Source organism: Cervus canadensis, chromosome 18, assembly GCF_019320065.1.
Source record: "Cervus canadensis isolate Bull #8, Minnesota chromosome 18, ASM1932006v1, whole genome shotgun sequence".
Lineage (NCBI taxonomy): Eukaryota > Metazoa > Chordata > Mammalia > Artiodactyla > Cervidae > Cervus > Cervus canadensis.
In genome coordinates, this window is record NC_057403.1 from 40,913,069 (window position 1) to 40,930,958 (window position 17,890).

The 17,890-nt window shown below is 46.5% G+C and overlaps 1 protein-coding gene across 1 annotated transcript in view; it reads right to left on the reverse strand.

The window, feature by feature from the left end:
* Positions 1–2,348: 2,348 nt before the first annotated feature.
* The window catches only part of LOC122421312 (liver carboxylesterase-like), a 23,951-nt gene continuing 8,409 nt past the window's right edge, over positions 2,349–17,890 (reverse strand). The window contains exons 3-10 of the mRNA XM_043437168.1: positions 16,403–16,507; positions 14,019–14,057; positions 11,372–11,512; positions 8,717–8,797; positions 8,292–8,439; positions 4,020–4,151; positions 2,959–3,031; positions 2,349–2,683 (exon numbers count right to left, since the gene is read on the reverse strand). Coding sequence (XP_043293103.1) covers positions 2,500–2,683; positions 2,959–3,031; positions 4,020–4,151; positions 8,292–8,439; positions 8,717–8,797; positions 11,372–11,512; positions 14,019–14,057; positions 16,403–16,507 — 903 coding nt within the window. The 3' untranslated portion in view covers positions 2,349–2,499. The remainder of the gene's footprint in view (positions 2,684–2,958; positions 3,032–4,019; positions 4,152–8,291; positions 8,440–8,716; positions 8,798–11,371; positions 11,513–14,018; positions 14,058–16,402; positions 16,508–17,890) is intronic.

Below are 17,890 nucleotides of genomic sequence, written 5' to 3' on the forward strand. Positions count from 1 at the left end.
GACACCCTCAAAAACTGGCACCTATCAAGAAAAAAAATCAGGATGCTTAGAAACAGACTCACAGACTTAGAGAATGAGTTTATGTTTGCCATGAGGAAGGATGTGGGGAAGGGATATTAGGGAGTTTGGGATCGACATGTACACATTGCCATATTGAAAATGGATAACCCATAAGGACCCACTGTACAGCACAGGGAACTCTCCTCAATGCTATGTGACAGCGTGGATGGGAAAGGAGTTAGGGGCAGAAAGGATATATGCACATATGTGGCTGAGTCCCTTTGCTGTCCTCCTGAAACCATTCAGTTCAGTTGCTCAGTCATGTCCAACTCTTTGCCACCACCCAGGACTGATCTCCTTAAGGATGGACTGGTTGGATCTCCTTGCAGTCCAAGGGACTCTCAAGCGTCTTCTCCAACACCACAGTTCACAAGCATCAATTCTTCAGTGCTCAGCCTTCTTTATAGTCCAACTCTCACATCCATACATGACTACTGGAAAAACCATAGCCTTGACTAGACGGACCTTTGTTGGCAAAGTAATGTCTCTGCTTTTAAATATGCTGTCTAGGTTGGTCATAACTTTCCTTCCAAGGAGTAAGTGTCTTTTAATTTCATGGCTGCAATCACCATCTGCAGTGATTATGGAGCCCCCAAAATAAAGTCTGACACTGTTTCCTCATCTATTTCCCATTGAGTGCTGCTAATGCTGCTGCTAAGTCACTTCAGTCGTGTCCGACTCTGTGCGACCCCATAGACAGCAGCCCACCAGGCTCCGCTGTCCCTGGGATTCTCCAGGCAAGAACACTGGAGTGGGTTGCCATTTCCTTCTCCAATGCATGAAAGTGAAGTGATATCAATGTATGACAAAACCCACTGGGAAAAAAAAAAAAAGTGAAAGTGAACTCGCTCAGTCATGTCCGACTCTTTGAGACCCCATGAACTGCAGCCTACCAGGCTCCTCTGTCCATGGGATTTTCCAGGCAAGAGTACTGGAGTGGGGTGCCATTGCCTTCTCAGTCCCATTGACTACTTAAGACTAAATTGGGTTTTCCCACAGTTTGCAATGAACTAAATTACCACTAGGTGGTAGAAGATACCCAGTAAAAGTCCATTCCTTTTTGACCTATAAAGTCCTCACTTGCAAACACAAAAGCTGAGATTGGAAGCGGGAGTACTTAAAATCCTGGATAACTATAGCCAAATTACGTTGCTGAATAAAAAAAAGTCTATCCAGCTTTCAACCTAAAATTTTCCTTTTCCTCTGCTTCAATAGGTCTTCCCCAGGACCCAAAGGTGGGGATGGGTGTGCTGCCTTTTCCCAGTGGTTAAGAGATTTCATTTCTTAGGGGAAGAAGTGTCTGAGCAGGGCTTCTAGCCTGCCCCTCTCGGGCAGGTTTTCTCTGATCTTACTACCTGTTACCAGTATTTCTCAAAGCTCCCTGATAGAGGTCCAGGGAGAAGGGCCTGCAATGAGTGTAAACACCCCTGTAGGTCCTTGGTTTCTGAGGACTGTATACTCCCATACTCGCCCACAGTTGCCCTTTAACACTTAATTCTCATTTTAAGTCACTCTACTCACACACATGGTGATTCCATTTTCCACCTGTCAACAGTCAGCCAGTGTTCATGCCCCATCTCTCTTCCACGGTGTTCATCTTCCTTCAAACTTCATTGCCCTGCAACCTCTTTGAATGAATCAGAAGAAGTCATGAAACTGGGAATAATCCAGATTTTTCTTGCAGAAAGGGTGGCCATACATTTCTTAGAGATTTCTACATCCCAGGAGAAGCCAGAAGTCACCCCAGGGATCTGAAACAGACAATTTTCAGGTGATACTCCTGGGATTCACTCCAAGGTGGTCACTGCTTGGACCTGGTATGGTCCAGGCCACAGAAAGTCTTCAGAGGATTTGTTGGAAGAGATGGCTGCAGGGAGGGGCTTGGAGGGACAATCCGTAAGTTGAAGGAAGAAGTGTAGACCTGCAGGAGGGCCAGGAAGGGCCAGGCAGCCATGCCTCAGTCTCGCCATGCGCAGTCCCCTCTTTCCCACTCCAGGGACATCCTCAGTCTGTGTCACCTCCATCTCTACAGGCAGCTCCACATGGACGAGGGGGACTCGGCACTCTGGTCCCCCACATCCTCTCATTGGAGTTGTGGATGGCCCAGAGGCATGGAGCAGATGCAGCATCCCCCTGAGCACCTCCCAGGGCCCAGCCAGCTCCACTCTGCACGCCCAGAGTTCGAGCCAGAACGGCCAGAGCACCTTCCTGCCAATGGTGCCCACTGTCTTCATCCTTCTCTCACTGAGGAGGATGGCTTTATTCCAGTGCAAGACAAAGACATCGACTTGGTCTCCAAAAGAACATTTATTTCCAAATTGAGGCCACAGAAACAGAAACTCCCCCTCCCTGACCTCTGCCACTCCCATCGGATAATTCCTCAGACTCCACAATAAGACGCCTCTTTGGCACATAAACACTTCTAGAGAAACCCCCTGTTTACAGCTCAACGTGTTTTGACTGTGGGGCCTTCTTTGCTGCCTCCTGGGACAGAAGCTCATTCCAGAAAGCCACTTTCTCACTTTTCAGCTTCTCGGCTGCCCGAGTGTTGACACCAATCTGAAGGTACCCTTCTTTCTGGTCATATGCTGGCCAGTGGGGAAGCCCCTCCCCGTTGGGGTTCCTGGGACAAAATCAAACAGAAATTCCCCAAAGCTGCTGTGTGGTCTTGGACCTCTGAGATTGTCAGGGACCCCATGGTTTCATTTCTGCCAAAGGCTCATATGCCTCCAGAGACAGGAGGCTGTCCATGTCGTGGGCAGCCAGTCCATCATGTGGAGCTCTCATCTGAGAGGTCACAGGACGGGGTGTTTGACCATTACACATTGGAAGCTCCCCCCACCCAACAGACATGCCCTGTCCCATCCCAACCCCGCTCCATGTCTGCCAGCAGCTCACCCATTCCGAGCAAAGTTGGCCCAGAATTTCATCACCATCTTGCTGAGGTTGATCTCTTCTTCTGAGGCACCATCTGTGGGGAGGGGACAAAGCCATTGCTGCTCAAAGTGTGGTTTATTGGCAGTAGCAGCACTTGAGAAATTGTTAATAAATTCAGAAATGGGGGCCTTACTCCAGAACTACTGAGTCTAAGCCTGCATGTTAAGAAGATCTTGGGTAACACAAGTGGACTTCAAGCTTGACAGTGTGGGGACTGAGGCTGGGCTCATGAAGGGCTGGAGTCGATCCAGAAGCATATCGCCTTGTCTTCTGTGCCCTCCCGACTGCCCTTCCCCCTTCAGTGTTTCAGGGACACACCCCAGGGTTTCTGCTAGAGTAACCCCACCTCCCAGGATGCTCTCCTTTGGGTCTTTTCTCGGTGTCCTTGATCCACACACATTTTCACAGAATCTGGAAAATAACCGAGCTGCAAGATCCCGCAAAAGTCACCCAACCAGGAAATGCCCAGAGGCACTGTGTGTAATGAACAGTTCTGTGATGTGTCACACACAATTTGTCTGTAATTGCTAATGGTTAAGGCATTGAAGACATCTGTGAAAAGTTTTTTTAAAAATATATTACACACCTAGATATATTACGATATTAAAAGATACCAGTTTTAGATAGATAGATGGTTGGAGAGAGACACACATGTTAGTCCGGATTCAAGGGTAATAACAACTCTAACTTTACCCTCACGCACATTCTGATGTGTTCTTGTGAGGGCAGGGTGAGTGGTAGCCTTCTAGCCCTGAGCAGGGCCCTGCAGGTGACCCAGCTCCCATCTTGCTGATGCCCAGGTCTGGATTCTTAAGAGTGACCATGGGTGAGGGCACAAGGATACGCATTCTCCATCAGGTACATTAGAGCAAGAGAATGGCTGGGACCTTTGTTCTTCCACCCTGTGATGGTGATTCAGGAAACAAAGACCTGGAGAGAAGGAGGAACTTGCCCAAGGTCACCAAATAAACTTGAACCCTGATCTCCTAACTCCAAGTTTATAGTCACCAAAGGGCCATCACCTTGCAAAATTGGAGTCCCAAAGACAGAGAAGATTTCATCCCTGTGGTCGCCTATCACCGTCTTGGGTTTCAGCTCTGATGAGAAGCTTGGGCGATACTGAAACTCGTACATGTAGGTCGGGACTCCAGCATCTGGAAAACATGGATTCATACACGGTTCATTTCAGCAGACACACACCTGATGGTGTCCGTCTCCAGGGGGCTGTGAGCAATCAGAAACTGGGGGCAGGCCGAGTCCTGAGTGAACAACAACAGCATTAGTAGCAGCTGCCCACTGTGAGAGCCAACCGTGTGCCAGCCTTGTGTGTTCCTACAGGACGCCCCTGGTTATGGGCACATGAAAAATTCTGGAAAAATTTCATCACCTGCTTAATGGTAGTTGGGGGAGGTGGAAAATGATTTGAGCTGGGTACTTATTGAATGAGTAAGTGAAGAGTGAATGGATGAATGGTGAAACCTGGAGTTGCTGCTGCTGCTTCAGTCGTGTCCGACTCTCTGCGACCCCATAGAGTCGGATGCAGCTCCTCCATCCATGGGATTTTCCAGGCAAGAGTACTGGAGTGGGTTCAAACCTTGAGTAGCTCCATTCTAAATAAATTATAGGGGCACTGGGTCAGTTCACACAAGTCCCTTTTGATGCATCCACACACAAGGATGTCCATACATGCACACTTTATTGTATCATTGCTAACAAGCTAGTCTTCATTTCCCTTGAGAATACCTGCAGCCTGACAGGTGTCTTCCATTATGTCCATTTTTGAACCTTGCCAGTGATTCTCACATGTATTTCAAGAAGAGTGAAGTAAATTCAGTTGTGAGCCTGAACGTGCAGACTTAAATACAAACCTCTGCAGAAAGGGGAAAATTTGCTCCCCGTGTCTCGGGAAACCTCAGTCTGGCATTTCATTTCCTTTGTGTCTGTCCTCTCATGTGTCTTGCTTCCTGCGTGGCCTGGGGAGTGTGCAGCAGTGGCAGAGGGGAGAAGGGGCTGAGGAAGGGGACAGCCCCTCTCTCCTGGCCTCTCTCCTCCCCGCTCCTCTCCCGTCTCGAAGCCCCAGGAAGATGTCAGTTTTCCTGCTGATGCTCAGCAGAGATGCCCATCTTGTTCCTTCAGGGCTACCTCGTGGGGCCCCCACCTGGGGACCTCTGTGCTTTGCATTGATCGTTATGCCACAGCCAGTGACTCTAATGGGGAAGGGTCAGGCCCCAAGGCAGACTGGTGGGGAGATAGCACAACATCCCCTCCCCACCTTGGGGATACTATCACATTTGGAAAATGCGTAAAAAAAAAAAGGAAAATGAACAAAAGGATCACTTACAACCACACTGCCCAGAGAAGCCTCTGTTAATATTTCAGAACTTATTCCACTTATGCATATAAAATGATACTATTGTATGTGTTATTACATATGACCATAATAATTGCCTCATATCATTAAAATTTCCCCACAGAGTAGTTTAACAATATGTGCCATCCGGACAGGAGGATGTAAATTAATTTGTTTCATTGCCTCCCTCATCTCCCACCTTTGCACTTTGCTTTAGCAAGAGGTGGTTTTTGGAGGAAGCAGTCCTCTGTGGGCCCACACCCCACTTATTAAACAGTTGCTTCAAGGTGTGGGCTTCCCTGATGGCTCAGATGGTAAAGAATCTGTCTGCAATGCTGGAGACCCAGGTTTGATCCCTGGGTCGGGAAGATCCCCTGGAGAAGGAAATGGCAACGCACCCCAGTACTCTCGCCTGGAAACTCCCGTGGAGAGAGGAGCCTGGTAGGCTACAGTCCACAGGGACACAAAGAGTAGGACATGACTGAGCGACTTTACTTTACTTCAAGGTCAAGCAGAGATTGCCATAAGGAGAGGCTTTAACCTTGGCTCTGCCATTTTAAAGTTTTAGAAAGAATTCATGATCCAACCATAGGGGATAGAACTTTCACAAATGGGAGATATTATTTTTGAGAGCATGTTGCCCAAAAGATATTTCTGTTCATTTTTTTCTTTTTAACATTTCTGCCTTAAACTTCTGAGATTTATTAAATTCCTACAACCACAACACAAGTCTTCAAAAGAATAAAGGGCACGTGTTTGAATAATAACATTTAGGAACAATAAGAAAAGCAGAGGGAAGGAAAGAGCTAGCAATAAAAAATACACAAATTTAAACAGTGTGATGTTCTTTTTTCTTTATGTGGTAAGGAGGGGCTTATGAAATTGGCAGCATTACTTTTATTTTTTAATCTGAGTATCTCAACAGAGAGAATTAAGAAATACTCATTCTGATATACTGGAAGCAATTTAACAATATATATCAAGAACTTTAAAATGTTCCTACAAGCTAGCCTAGTAATTAAACCTTTAGTAAATAAATCTAAAAAAAAATCATCAGAGATTTGGATAAAGATATATGCACATAAGGCTGAGCATAATGTTTTATAGCATTAAAGTATGGTCAGCCTGCCTCAATATCCAATAAGACAGGAATACTAAAGTAAATTTTAATGTATTATTCCATGAGCTAATGGATGCATTTTATGAGTTTTCATTGACATTGAGGAAATGCTTACCATATAGGATTCCATGAAAAAAAAATTATATAAAATTAATATTTAAATTATATTTAAGACATGGGAAGATTAAGGAAGAAAATATGTCAAAAATTTATAGCAGATATTTCTATGAATTTTGAAAGCTTCCAAGGTCAGAGCTAGCTTTGACTAGAAATTTGACTAGAAGCTAGAAACTTCTAGCTTCTTCTTTATGTGTTTCCATATTTTCAAAATGTTCTACAACTGTAACACATTAATTTTTATATTCAGAATAAGTTCTCTTCTGTATAAAAAAAAAGATTAAGTAAGAAGAGTTTAAGAAAGGAAAGCATAATGTTGATAAAGTCTGGGAAGTCCAAGCAAAAATGACTCTGATGGGGGTCTGACATGTCCTGACGCATCCAGGATGACTGAACAATGAGGCGGAGGAAACCACGTGTATGGAGAGACAAGACCGAGTTTGTGAAAGAAGAGTTCTGACCCCAGGCAGCCCCTGGCTGAAGAGCTTCATCAAGACCCTGGGGAGGAGGAAGGGTAACCAGCATCTATCCATGACTATATTGAACTGGGGGGACCTGGTAGGTCAGCTGTAGCTACTTTTTATTATGCTTATACAGTCCCACATTCTAAAACCCTTCTAGCATGCTTAGAAAGAGTGGTCTGGGTCAGAGAACCACGTCCTGCCTTGCACCCTAGGTGAGAGACAGCTCCTGGAAAGGGAGGGTCCTGTGAGGACCTCAGCAAGGCACTCCAAAAGGACACCTCCTGTCCAGGTGAGCTCCTCCATCCTTCGCCTCATGCCTCTAGGGCCCCCTCACACACAGTGTGGGGATGCACACAGTGTGGGGATGCGCTGAAAGGTCCTGTGACAGACCCAGCACACACTGGCATGGAACAAGGCCAGCTGCAGACATAAACATTCTCCAGACCACTTGCCCATACCTCCCTCGGCTCAGTCCTTTGGGTTTTCTTGGTCCCAGACAACATTCCTGATCCAACACCTGGCCTCTTGCTATCCCCAGCTCCACTGGTTAACAAACTGGTTTGAAGCTAGCTCTGACCTTGGAAGCCTTCTAAGAAAAAACCTCCAATATTTGCCCTGTGGCCCCACAGACTACTGTAATTCAGGTGAGGGACCCCGGGGCAGAGACTGTTGGTGTCTCCCCATGTCCCCTGCTTCTGGGCACACTGGCCGGAGTTCCGCCTCCTGCATCTGTAGCTCTTTGCCTGAGGTCTTCGGCAGCCAGAGACCACTCTGCCCACATGTGCAGCAGGTCAAAGCACCAGGGAATTAACTGCCCTTGGGAACAGCCTTCAGCTGACGACTCACCAAAGCTGGAGGATAAACACGCCAGCTCTCCTGTCACTCACTCGGGAAAACCCTGACCCCGTCTTCTGCTGGTTTCCCAGAGCTCCCCAGCTCCAGGTGTCCATGGGGGACACTCGCCTGACAGCACCGTGTAGGCTGACTTCCTTCTCCATTCGTGTCCCTTCCCCACTCCTCTACCAGTGTTACCTGGGATCACCCCAAATACACTACCTGCATTTAGACCCTTTTCTCAGAGTCTGCTTCTGGTGGAAATCAAAATAGGACAGTGCCCCGCCCCTGGCTATATGGAATGGACCTTGACGTTTTCTTATATCTTTCTATGCTGAGGGCTAAGACAGAATACAGTGTGAAGCTGGTGGGGTCAGTGTCCCTCTGCTGTCCAGTGTCCAAGACTCACCTCTGTGGTAACGGGCTGTGTTCACAGATGGGACACAAAACAACCCATCTGCAATCAAGTCCAGGAGCAGGTCTTTCTTTTGCACAGGGTCATGTGTCCCTCCTAAATACTTGTCAGTGGCCACTGGAGCCAGTTCCTCAGGGATGTTCTGAAATAGATCAAAAGTTAAAGTGACCACCAAGCCCTGTGAACAGCCTGGGCTTCCCCAGCCAGGGAGGAAGGCTTGCATTTGTGGTAACCTCTCAGGCCCCATGCCACCGCTCCTGCCCACCTCTGGTGGTGAGGTGGAGAGGCAGAAAAGTAGGAGCTGAACCCTCCCACCCCGAGCCCCAGTGTTCATTCTGCCCTTAGCTGCTCTGCAATTGGGAACAAGCCCCTGCCCCTCTTTGGTGCTCAGCCAGTTCCCGTGATTCCTAGAGCCTTACAAGGATGGGGTAGGACTTCCACACGAGTGATGTGGCCATCTCCTGGTCCATCTTGCCTGCAGAGAGTGGGAAGCCCATGAACTGTTAAAACAAAGGTTAAGCAATTGTGAAATCATTAGGAAATAGCAGGAAAAACCAAAGTGACCAACAGACCAAATTAAACGGAGGCTGATGGTCACTTTGTCATGTGACCATGGGCATGGGTCTTCGTTCGGCATGGGTCTTTGATGAGTTTCGGACTCAAATGGACTTTCATATCCAGAGAACAGGGAGTGTAAAGAGGATAATGTAATTGTTAAGGGAAGCTCTCCTAGTCCATGTGTGTGTGTGTGTGTGACACACACACACACACAAACTATTAGAGTCCCCAGAGTGGTTGAGAGAGAGAGGGAAGATTTCACCGAGCCAAGTGTTGAAGTGAAGGGCTCTGGGGCAGATGACACGGACTGCACCAGTACCCTGCCTGTGTCAGAGAACTGTAAAAAAAAAGTGAAAGTGTTAGTAGCTCAGTCGTGTCTGACTCTTTGCGACCCCATCCACTGTAGCCCACCAGGCTCCTCTGTTCGTGGAATTCTCCAGGCAAGAATACTAGAGTGGGGAGCCATTCCCTTCTCCAGGGAATCTTCCTGACCCACGGGCTTTACAGGCAGATTTGCTAGTCAGATAACTGAGAAAGCCCCAAATCCTGCCATTATGACCTCGGTCCTTTGGTATAACCTCTGAAATCATTCTGAAGAACCATAGAACTCTGCACATAATAACTCCTTTAAAACTGCGGCCCTAAGAGACTTGACCAAAGTCGAGGACAGCTAAAGGAAGCTTAAGGCCATGTCCCAGGATGACCGCAGGCCCCCTTAAAGAGCTCTGGGCTGCCAGGAAATTTTACTATTTGTTCTACCAAAACCTGGTGACAGGCAGTTTGGTCCCTGAGCTCCCTCTTAGAGCAGTTACTTTGGAACTCTTTGAGAGGGTAACAGGCAGGAAGGCCAAGGGTCTCCAAACGGAGGAAATAGGCTACAAGTGCCAGACATTTTTTTCTCTTTTAAGCGGCAGGAGGAATCAGACAAGCGATATTTTTTCTTCTCTGTACAAATTTAAAAGGAGGTTTCTCTTAAAATGCTGTTTCACCTGAAGCTAACTACTCTCAAACCTTGAGTTAACCAATACATTTCTTTTTCTTATGGAAATGTTGTCTTAAGCTATGTTAATGTACCTCAGACTCTATCTTCAAGTTGGTTCCACCAAATGGCCCAACCTACTTACTCAGATTGTGAGTGACTATATAACAATAATGTATCCTGCCTGAGGACAGTCTTTGGATTAAACCCTCTGGCTAATTCTGTTATCTTAAAACAAATTATGGGAGTAGGTCTGGTCTTTACAAGGATGTATCCTGCCTGAGGACAATCTTTGGATTAAACCTTCTGGCCAACTCTGTTATCTTAAAATGTAAATTATGGGAGTAGGTCTGGTGAGGTCTTTACAACCTCCAGACATTCTTTGGATTCATGGGAGAGTATATAACTCCATTGCTAACACTAGGAAAGGGGTACTCTTTTGCCCCCTTCTGATGCCTATGTCAGAAGCTTTCTCTATCTCCTTTATACTTTAATAAAACTTTATTACACAAAAGCTCTGAGCTATCCAGCCTCGTCTCTGGCCTCAGATTGAATTCATCTCCTCTGGAGGCCAAGAATCCCGACGTCTTATCGTTCAGCAACAACCTTTCATCTTGTAATTATAAATCTTTTCTTTGTCCCTTTAAATGTAAATCTACCACCCAAAGCTGTTTCCTCAAGGACCTGAGAGCCATCTATGAAAAACAAACATTCAGGGATAATTCTTGCTCTGTCCTCCAGTCCCTGTGAGAGGAGAAAGGCCTAACTTCAGGGGAATCTTGATTCTACTTACACCACTGCCTCCTGTCATAAAGACAGAAGTTTGTTTCTTCTCCAGATAAATGTCAGCTAACAAATCCAGGTGGTCCAGTCACATGGACAATCCACCCCACCCCACCCCACTCCCACCTACTCCTTAAATAAGCTCCAGGCTTTCATTTCAGGGATTGGGTTCAGTTCAGGATGGATTGTTTCCCTCTAGCAGGGATGTAACTGAATCAAATCTGTTACCACTTCACCTAGGGTCTGGCTTTGTTTATCTCTGTCAGAAGGGAAAGCCCTTCCTAACTTTCAGAAGACAGTTTTAGCTCAGGAGGAAGCAGGCTCGTCTGAATCTTTCCAGTGAGATGACTGAGAGCATGGGTGGGGTGGGGGTAATTTATGGAGAAAGCATGAAAGCAGCAAGCCTGAGCAGAGAGGCTGCAGGTTCCAAGCCCCACTCTCCTTGACTCCCGAGCCCCTTCCCCTTTCCAGGCCTTGGGTGTTTCATCTGCCCCGTGATGATCTCCACCAGCCCTCCTGGAACCGACATTTCAGGGTTCATGGATGGGAGGACAATCAGAGAGTGTGTGGGGATGCGGGTACCCAGAACTGACCACCCAGATGACAGTGTGGACCATCAGAGATGGTTTCCATGGAAATGTCAGCTTGTATGAAGGGGACAGCTGCCCTGGTCCCAGAGAGAGGTCTGTGACCACAGATGGGAGGGTGATGTGACAGGCACGGGAGATAAGTCTGTGAGGCCTGAATTTCTCACCAATGGCAGAATCCAGCCAAACTCTTGCTTGTTGATTCCGACGATGTAGGGAACGGTGTTGAAGTTCTTTTCAGCCAGCATCTCTATGGGCATCTTTGGCAGCACCACTCCATCCACCACGGTGGGCAGGAAAGGATAGATCTGGAGAAGAGGGCAGAGTAGTGTCTGTGCTTCACCTTCCAGGTCACACCACATCTCCCTCTCCACCTGCTAAAGCCCGTGACCAGTATCACACACCTGAGTCCTAACAAAGGGGGATAACTGTGTGGACCCCAGAGGGGAGAACTCTGACCAGGGGACGGCAGTGGTCAGGTGATGGGGCCAGATCTTCAGTCAATTTGGTATAAAAATATATAATATAATGTGCATATATTTGAAGTATATATATATATATACACACCTATATGTCTCTTTCCAGTCTCATTCAGCTCTCATTATTTGTGGTACTTAAGCTCTAAAAAGTTACTGTGACAGACATCCCTGATGTCCCCCAGTTAAGAGACTGTCTGCCAATGCAGGGGACCTGGGGTTTAATCCCTGGTCCAGGAAGATTCCACAGGCCTCGGGGCAATAAGCCCAGAGGCTGCCATGTGCCTAGAGCCTGTGCTCCACAACAAGAGAAGCCACAGAAGTGAGAAGCCTGAACACTGCAACTAGAGAGGAGACCACGACGCTGCAACTGGAGAAAAGCCCGTGCAGCAGTGAAGACCCAGCACAGCCAAAACTAAGTAAATAATAGAAGAATGAACTAGGAAAAGAAAAGAAGACAACAGCCCATAAGGACTCAGCGGTTTCCTGGGCGAAGCTACTGTAAAGCCCTTGGGCATCAGCCTCACTTCAGTGCCGCCCACTATGCTTTTTTTTAAATCCACCTTCATCTCATAAAGTCACAAACAAAGCTTGTTTCTCAAGGCTTCGTCACGCTATAGATGTTACTTTAGCATATTCCTAAGCAGCTCAAGGCACTGATTGGCAAATAACCTTTTCTTATTCCAGATGCTCTGCATTGTTGACTCATTAACACTGTCACCCAGGCCTGAAGGCAGTTTGTCTCTTACTCGTATTTCTCACTAGTCAGACGCTTCGTAGGCTGCCTGCACTTAGGCACTCTAGACGGCCCTTCTGTCTGTGGTTGGGATTATTTTAAACAGCAAAACTGACAGCACAAAACTCAGGAATACAAACGGTGGCACTAAACAGGACCATGAGAAGGTGTGTGAGTGGTATTAGAGATGAAACAAAAAGACAAAAAGTAGCTCCTTATTTGATCTCTGTGAAGAAAAGGGAACCCTCCTACACTGTTGGTGGGAATGTAAATTTCTGCAGCCACCATGGAGAATGGTATGGAGGTTCCCTAAAAGCTAAAAATATCATTATTATATGACCCTGCAATCCCACTCCCAGGCAGATATCCAGAGAAAACTCTAATTCAAAAAGACGCATGCATCTCAATGTTCACAACAGCCCTATATACAGTATCCAAGACATAAAAGCAATATAAATGTCCATCGACAGATAAATGTATAAAGAAGATATGGAACATACATATAATGGAATATTTCAGCTATGGAAAAGGATAAAACAATGCCATTTTCAGGAACATGCATGGCCCCAGAGATTACCATACTAGGTGAAGTAAATCAGAAAGAGAAAGTCAAATGCCATATGATATCACTTATATGTGGAATCTAAAATATGACTCAAATGAACTTATTTACAAAACAAAACAGACTCACAGACAGAAAACAAACTGTGGTTACCAAAGGGGAAAAGGGGCCGAGTAGGGATAAATGAGGAGTTTGGGATTAGCAGATACAAATCCTACATATAGAACAGATCAGCAACAAGCCCCTACAGAGGGAGTTATATTCAATATCCTGTAATAAACCATAATGGAAAATAATATTAAAAAGATTGCATATATATATATATATATATATATATATGTATAACTGAATCATTTCACTATAAACCAGAAACCAGCCGAACATTGCTAATCAACTATACTTAAAAAAAAACCACTTTGTTGACGGACTAGGTCTCCTTTGATCCTCTCTACACCTTTTAAGGTAAGACTCCGCAGGGAGCCTGCAGAGAGGCCAGGACTGAGACGCCACAGAAGCAATGCCACCAGAACCTGCTGTTGGACTTTCCCACGTGGCTGGGAGGAGGGTGGTGTCCTGAGGACTGAATTTCATGGCTCCTTTCCCCACATCCCTGCAAACAGCGCGACTTGCACAGTCAGTCAACCTGAAACCCCCCAGGAGGCGATCTAGGCTCCTCGTGAAGGCTCCTGAAGAGCCCCTTCCCCAGTCATCTCCACTCACCGCAGTGGAGGATTCTCCTTCACCTTCTCCCAATAGGGCGATTTTAGGAATGTAAACAAGACCATGGGCTGGTTGGGGACAGGGACAAAGAGTTGACGATGGAGAGCACTGGCCTCGTGGTCGGAGTATTGGGTTCTAGTCTGATGACTGGTCTCCTTCGGGGCCACCCGGACAGCACTCTAATCCTTCTCCGGGCGTCAGCAGGGTAATCACAAGGAGCTACTATGGCTCTGCATGGGAGAATTCTGTCATTCATATATAACTGGAGCTTAAAGGTGTCAAGACTTAAAACCCATAATTAAGAAACCAAAGGTCCTTACCTTTGTTGGGTCTCCCAAGAAATCAAGAGTGAAAAAGTTCTGTGAAGACAAAGACAGGGGTTGTGGTGAGGAGGCTTCCTGGGAGGAAAGTTGACCTCTGTGAGCTGTGCCCAAAGGTACCAAGGGCTCCCTCCTGGCGCCTCCCTGGCTGGGCTGAAAGGAAGCGGGCAGGACTCCCTCCCCTGGGCACCAGCTCAGGATGCAGGGGTGGGATGGGGGAGGGGAGCTCCCAGAGGACTGTTGTTGGTGCCTGCCCTGCCCTCCGCCCGTTTCCCCTTCTTGTTCCTCCAGGCAACAACACCCCGATTTTCCTTTGGGGACCCCCTCTTCCCCACTCTCACTCCACGATTACAGGCATCTGTATGTGACCTCAGATGTACCAAATCCCTGAATACAGAGATTAATTCAGGGATGGACACGTGCCCATGTCCGTTCAATAGAGTTTACCCAAAACTTTTGCTGGAGTTGGGAAAGAGGGTTTCTAAGCAGATAGGATGTAAGACTAGAGTATTGCTGTTTAACTTCCTTAGGGGCCAGATCTGTCTAACAGTGAGGCCAACACAGAAAGGTAAAAGCTGAGGGATAGAGACAGATTCTTAATAACACCATACGTGCATCCAGATCCAGCCATGCCTCAAGCCATCCACTCCTGGACTTGTCCATGAGTTACCTGAAGATTCTGTCACAACATATTCCTCTCTTCTCAAAGCACTTTGAGATGAGTTTTCTCATCTTGCATTAGAAAATCCTGACTCATACAAACTCACTGAAAATCCTCTTTGTTGTACGTTTACCACGACTGTGCTGACTTTATTGTTACACTGTAGCTAACAGGCCTGACCAGTATGTATGAGGTCACCAAAAACGGTCTCTCCATTATGTGTTGTAGCCCTGCAATCCAGGTGCGTGTATCCATGTGTGTGTGTGTCTGTGTGTGTGTGTGTTAGCGAGAGAAGGTAATCATGGAAACACTTCCACATGATCTCAGAAAACTCAGGAGGATTATAGAGGCTCTGGGTTTTACCAAAGTTACCAATTCTCCCTTTATAAACTGGAGCTTCTGTGCCACATTGAGAGGTGCTGAAATAAATTTACATCCTTTTAGGTATTAGAAAGTAGTTGTGTTTTCATTCTTTGAATATATTGGTCACATCATGTGAGCCTGAGAAGCCAGGATTTAACTCCCAAGGCCACACTGGAAAGAGATCAGAGTCCAGTGTCAGAGACTTGTTTCTGGGGGTCCAGGAATACCCTCTGGAGTCCAGACAGAGAGCCCAGGTGCTTTGGTTACTCTGGGCTTTCTTTCAAACCCTCCCCGACACAGAGGATAGTTTCTATTGGTGCTGGTGCTGTATTTCCAGGTGTCCGTCCTGCTGTGGCTTCTCTGTGATGAGACACTGCCACAGACATCCATCAAGCCTCACAGGTCACCTTCCCTGTGAAGCATCCTTGCTTAGTATAACAGACACTTCCCCTCTCTGTATTCCTACCATACAGAACCCACAAAGTGTGTGGGTGTGTTTCTCCGTGGAACGTTCCTTGTGAGCAGGGACTATATATCCGATTCACGTTCCCATCACCCTCCCTGTTACCACCTCTCCCTCCCCACACACTTAACATAGATACATGGATGGATGAAGTGGTCAGTACGTGGAGTACTGGTGAGTCAGATGGACAAGTGGATACATGGATGACACCTCGCAGATGGGTTATGGATGGATCCCTGATTTTGGACGGATGGATGATGGAGTGATGATATCGGTGCCTGGATGGTGCATGGACAAATAATAACAGATGAATGAAAAACTTTGAATGGATTTGTGGACTGGATAGAAGCATGATAAGATAGATGGATAGATGAATAAATGGATGGATGGTTGGATGGATTAATGGTTTGATGTATAGCTTTCCTAGAATAACAACTGAGGCAGACTCTTAAAAAATCTAGAAAAGTGGCCCACCATTGGCTTAAAAATGAAATGGTTTGTAAGTTAACTAAGATAAATTGTGATAATCTTTCCAAAAATATTTGTTTGTCATATTCCTGTCCCTAAAATTCAGGATGGTAGTTATCTCTGAAATATATAATGTTTAAGTTTAAAAATATATCTAAAAATGAGAATAGAAAAAATAAGTTTTGATAGATCTAGAGGATTATTAATTGGTCATTATGTTCTTTTTTGACTTTGCTAAAGTTTGAGATATTCCATAATAATAAAGAAAAACAGTTCCCCATTCAGATCCAGAGGCTGACACTGGTCCTGAGAGGTGAGAAACTATCCAAGGCAGTTTGTCCAGGGCAAAGGGAGAGGTGAAATGTGGAAGCCTGCAGCCATGTTTCCAGAGATGGGGGTTTGTTTTTCCAAGAGAGTAGGTGCACTTACCATCTTTTGCGTTATCTCCAAGAGCTCGTCCTCTGTCTTCTGGCGCAGGCAGTGAACAAGGACAGCCGAGGTGGTGGTTTTGCACCCAGCAAAGGCAGCAATTCGCTACAGAGATCACAGGTGACAGCAATCAAGAGCCATGTCTCTTCCCTCCATCAGTACGAGGTGTTCTGTCCCAACCTCAATTTCTAAAGGCAGCCCGTGGTAGCAGAAAACACCACAGGCCAGGACTTCCCTGGTGGTCCAGTGGTTAAGAATCTGCCTGCCAATGCAGGGGATCTGGGTTCGATCCCTGGACTGGGAGGATTCCACCTGCTGTGGGGCAACTAAAGCCACCTGCTACAACTACTGAAGTCCCCACATCCCAGACCCCGTGCTCTGTAACAAGAGAACCCACCACAGTGAGACGCCTGTGCACCACAACTAGAGAAAGCCTGCAGACAGCAGAAACACCCAGCACAGTGAAAAAAAAAAAAAAAGTAATAATTAAAAAAAATAATAATAAAATTAAAGTTCAAAACACTAAAAAAAAAAAAAAAAGGAAGAAGAAGAAAGAAAAAGACAATGCTCCAGACCAGTTTGTGTGGGTCCTGGGTCCCAGTCATGCCAATTACACAGTCTATGCTCTGTTAGGTTATGTCTTTAAAATGGGCACAATATTCTTGAAACTGAAGACAGGCATCAGGGTATGGAGCTTAAAAACATGGAATCCAGGATCCCACTGTCTAATTTTGAATCTTGGCTCATCCAAATCAGCCATGTGGCCTCAGGCCAGTCACTTGCAAAGTGAAGCCAGAGGGGAAGATGCAGGAGAGACGTCAGGAACCGGGATGGTGGGACCCTGGAGAGGGTGCACGGGCTGCCTGGAGCCTGGTCCAGTGTCTGAATGCAATCAGAGCTCAGTAGACGTTTGCTGAATAAATGAAATGACTGGAAGTAGTGGACAGAGTTGGGAGAGAGAGAGAGAGAGGGAGGGAGGGCAAGAATAAGAATCTTAGATTCCTTCATTGTCTTAGATTCCTCCCTTTAAGTGTGGCTGCTGCCCCCACCCCTCCACCAAACCAGCCTGACCAAAACGCTCCACATCACTGACTCTCTGAGGCACACTCCTCAGCAGGGCCTTCGTGTTGCTCAACCTTCCCTGTCTTCCTAACATTCTCCAAATAAAGACAAGGTCCTCACGAGGTCCTATGTAGTGTAGCCCTGCCAATGGCCCCATCCTCAGCTCTCTGCAGGTCCTGTCTGCACTTTCTGCCCTGGCCACATTGGCCTTCCTCACTCTCTCACTTGAGACACCTGCTCCTGCCACAGGACACAGGACACTGTTCCCTCTTCCTGGATATTCTTTTCTTACCAAGTAATTTACTGCTTATCCTTCTCATCTCAACTTGTTGATCACTATTTTCTCCAGAAGCCCTTCCTGATAACCTCTCCCTACCCACTGGACTAAGTGCTCCTTTTGGATTCTTTTGACATCAGGTACCTCTT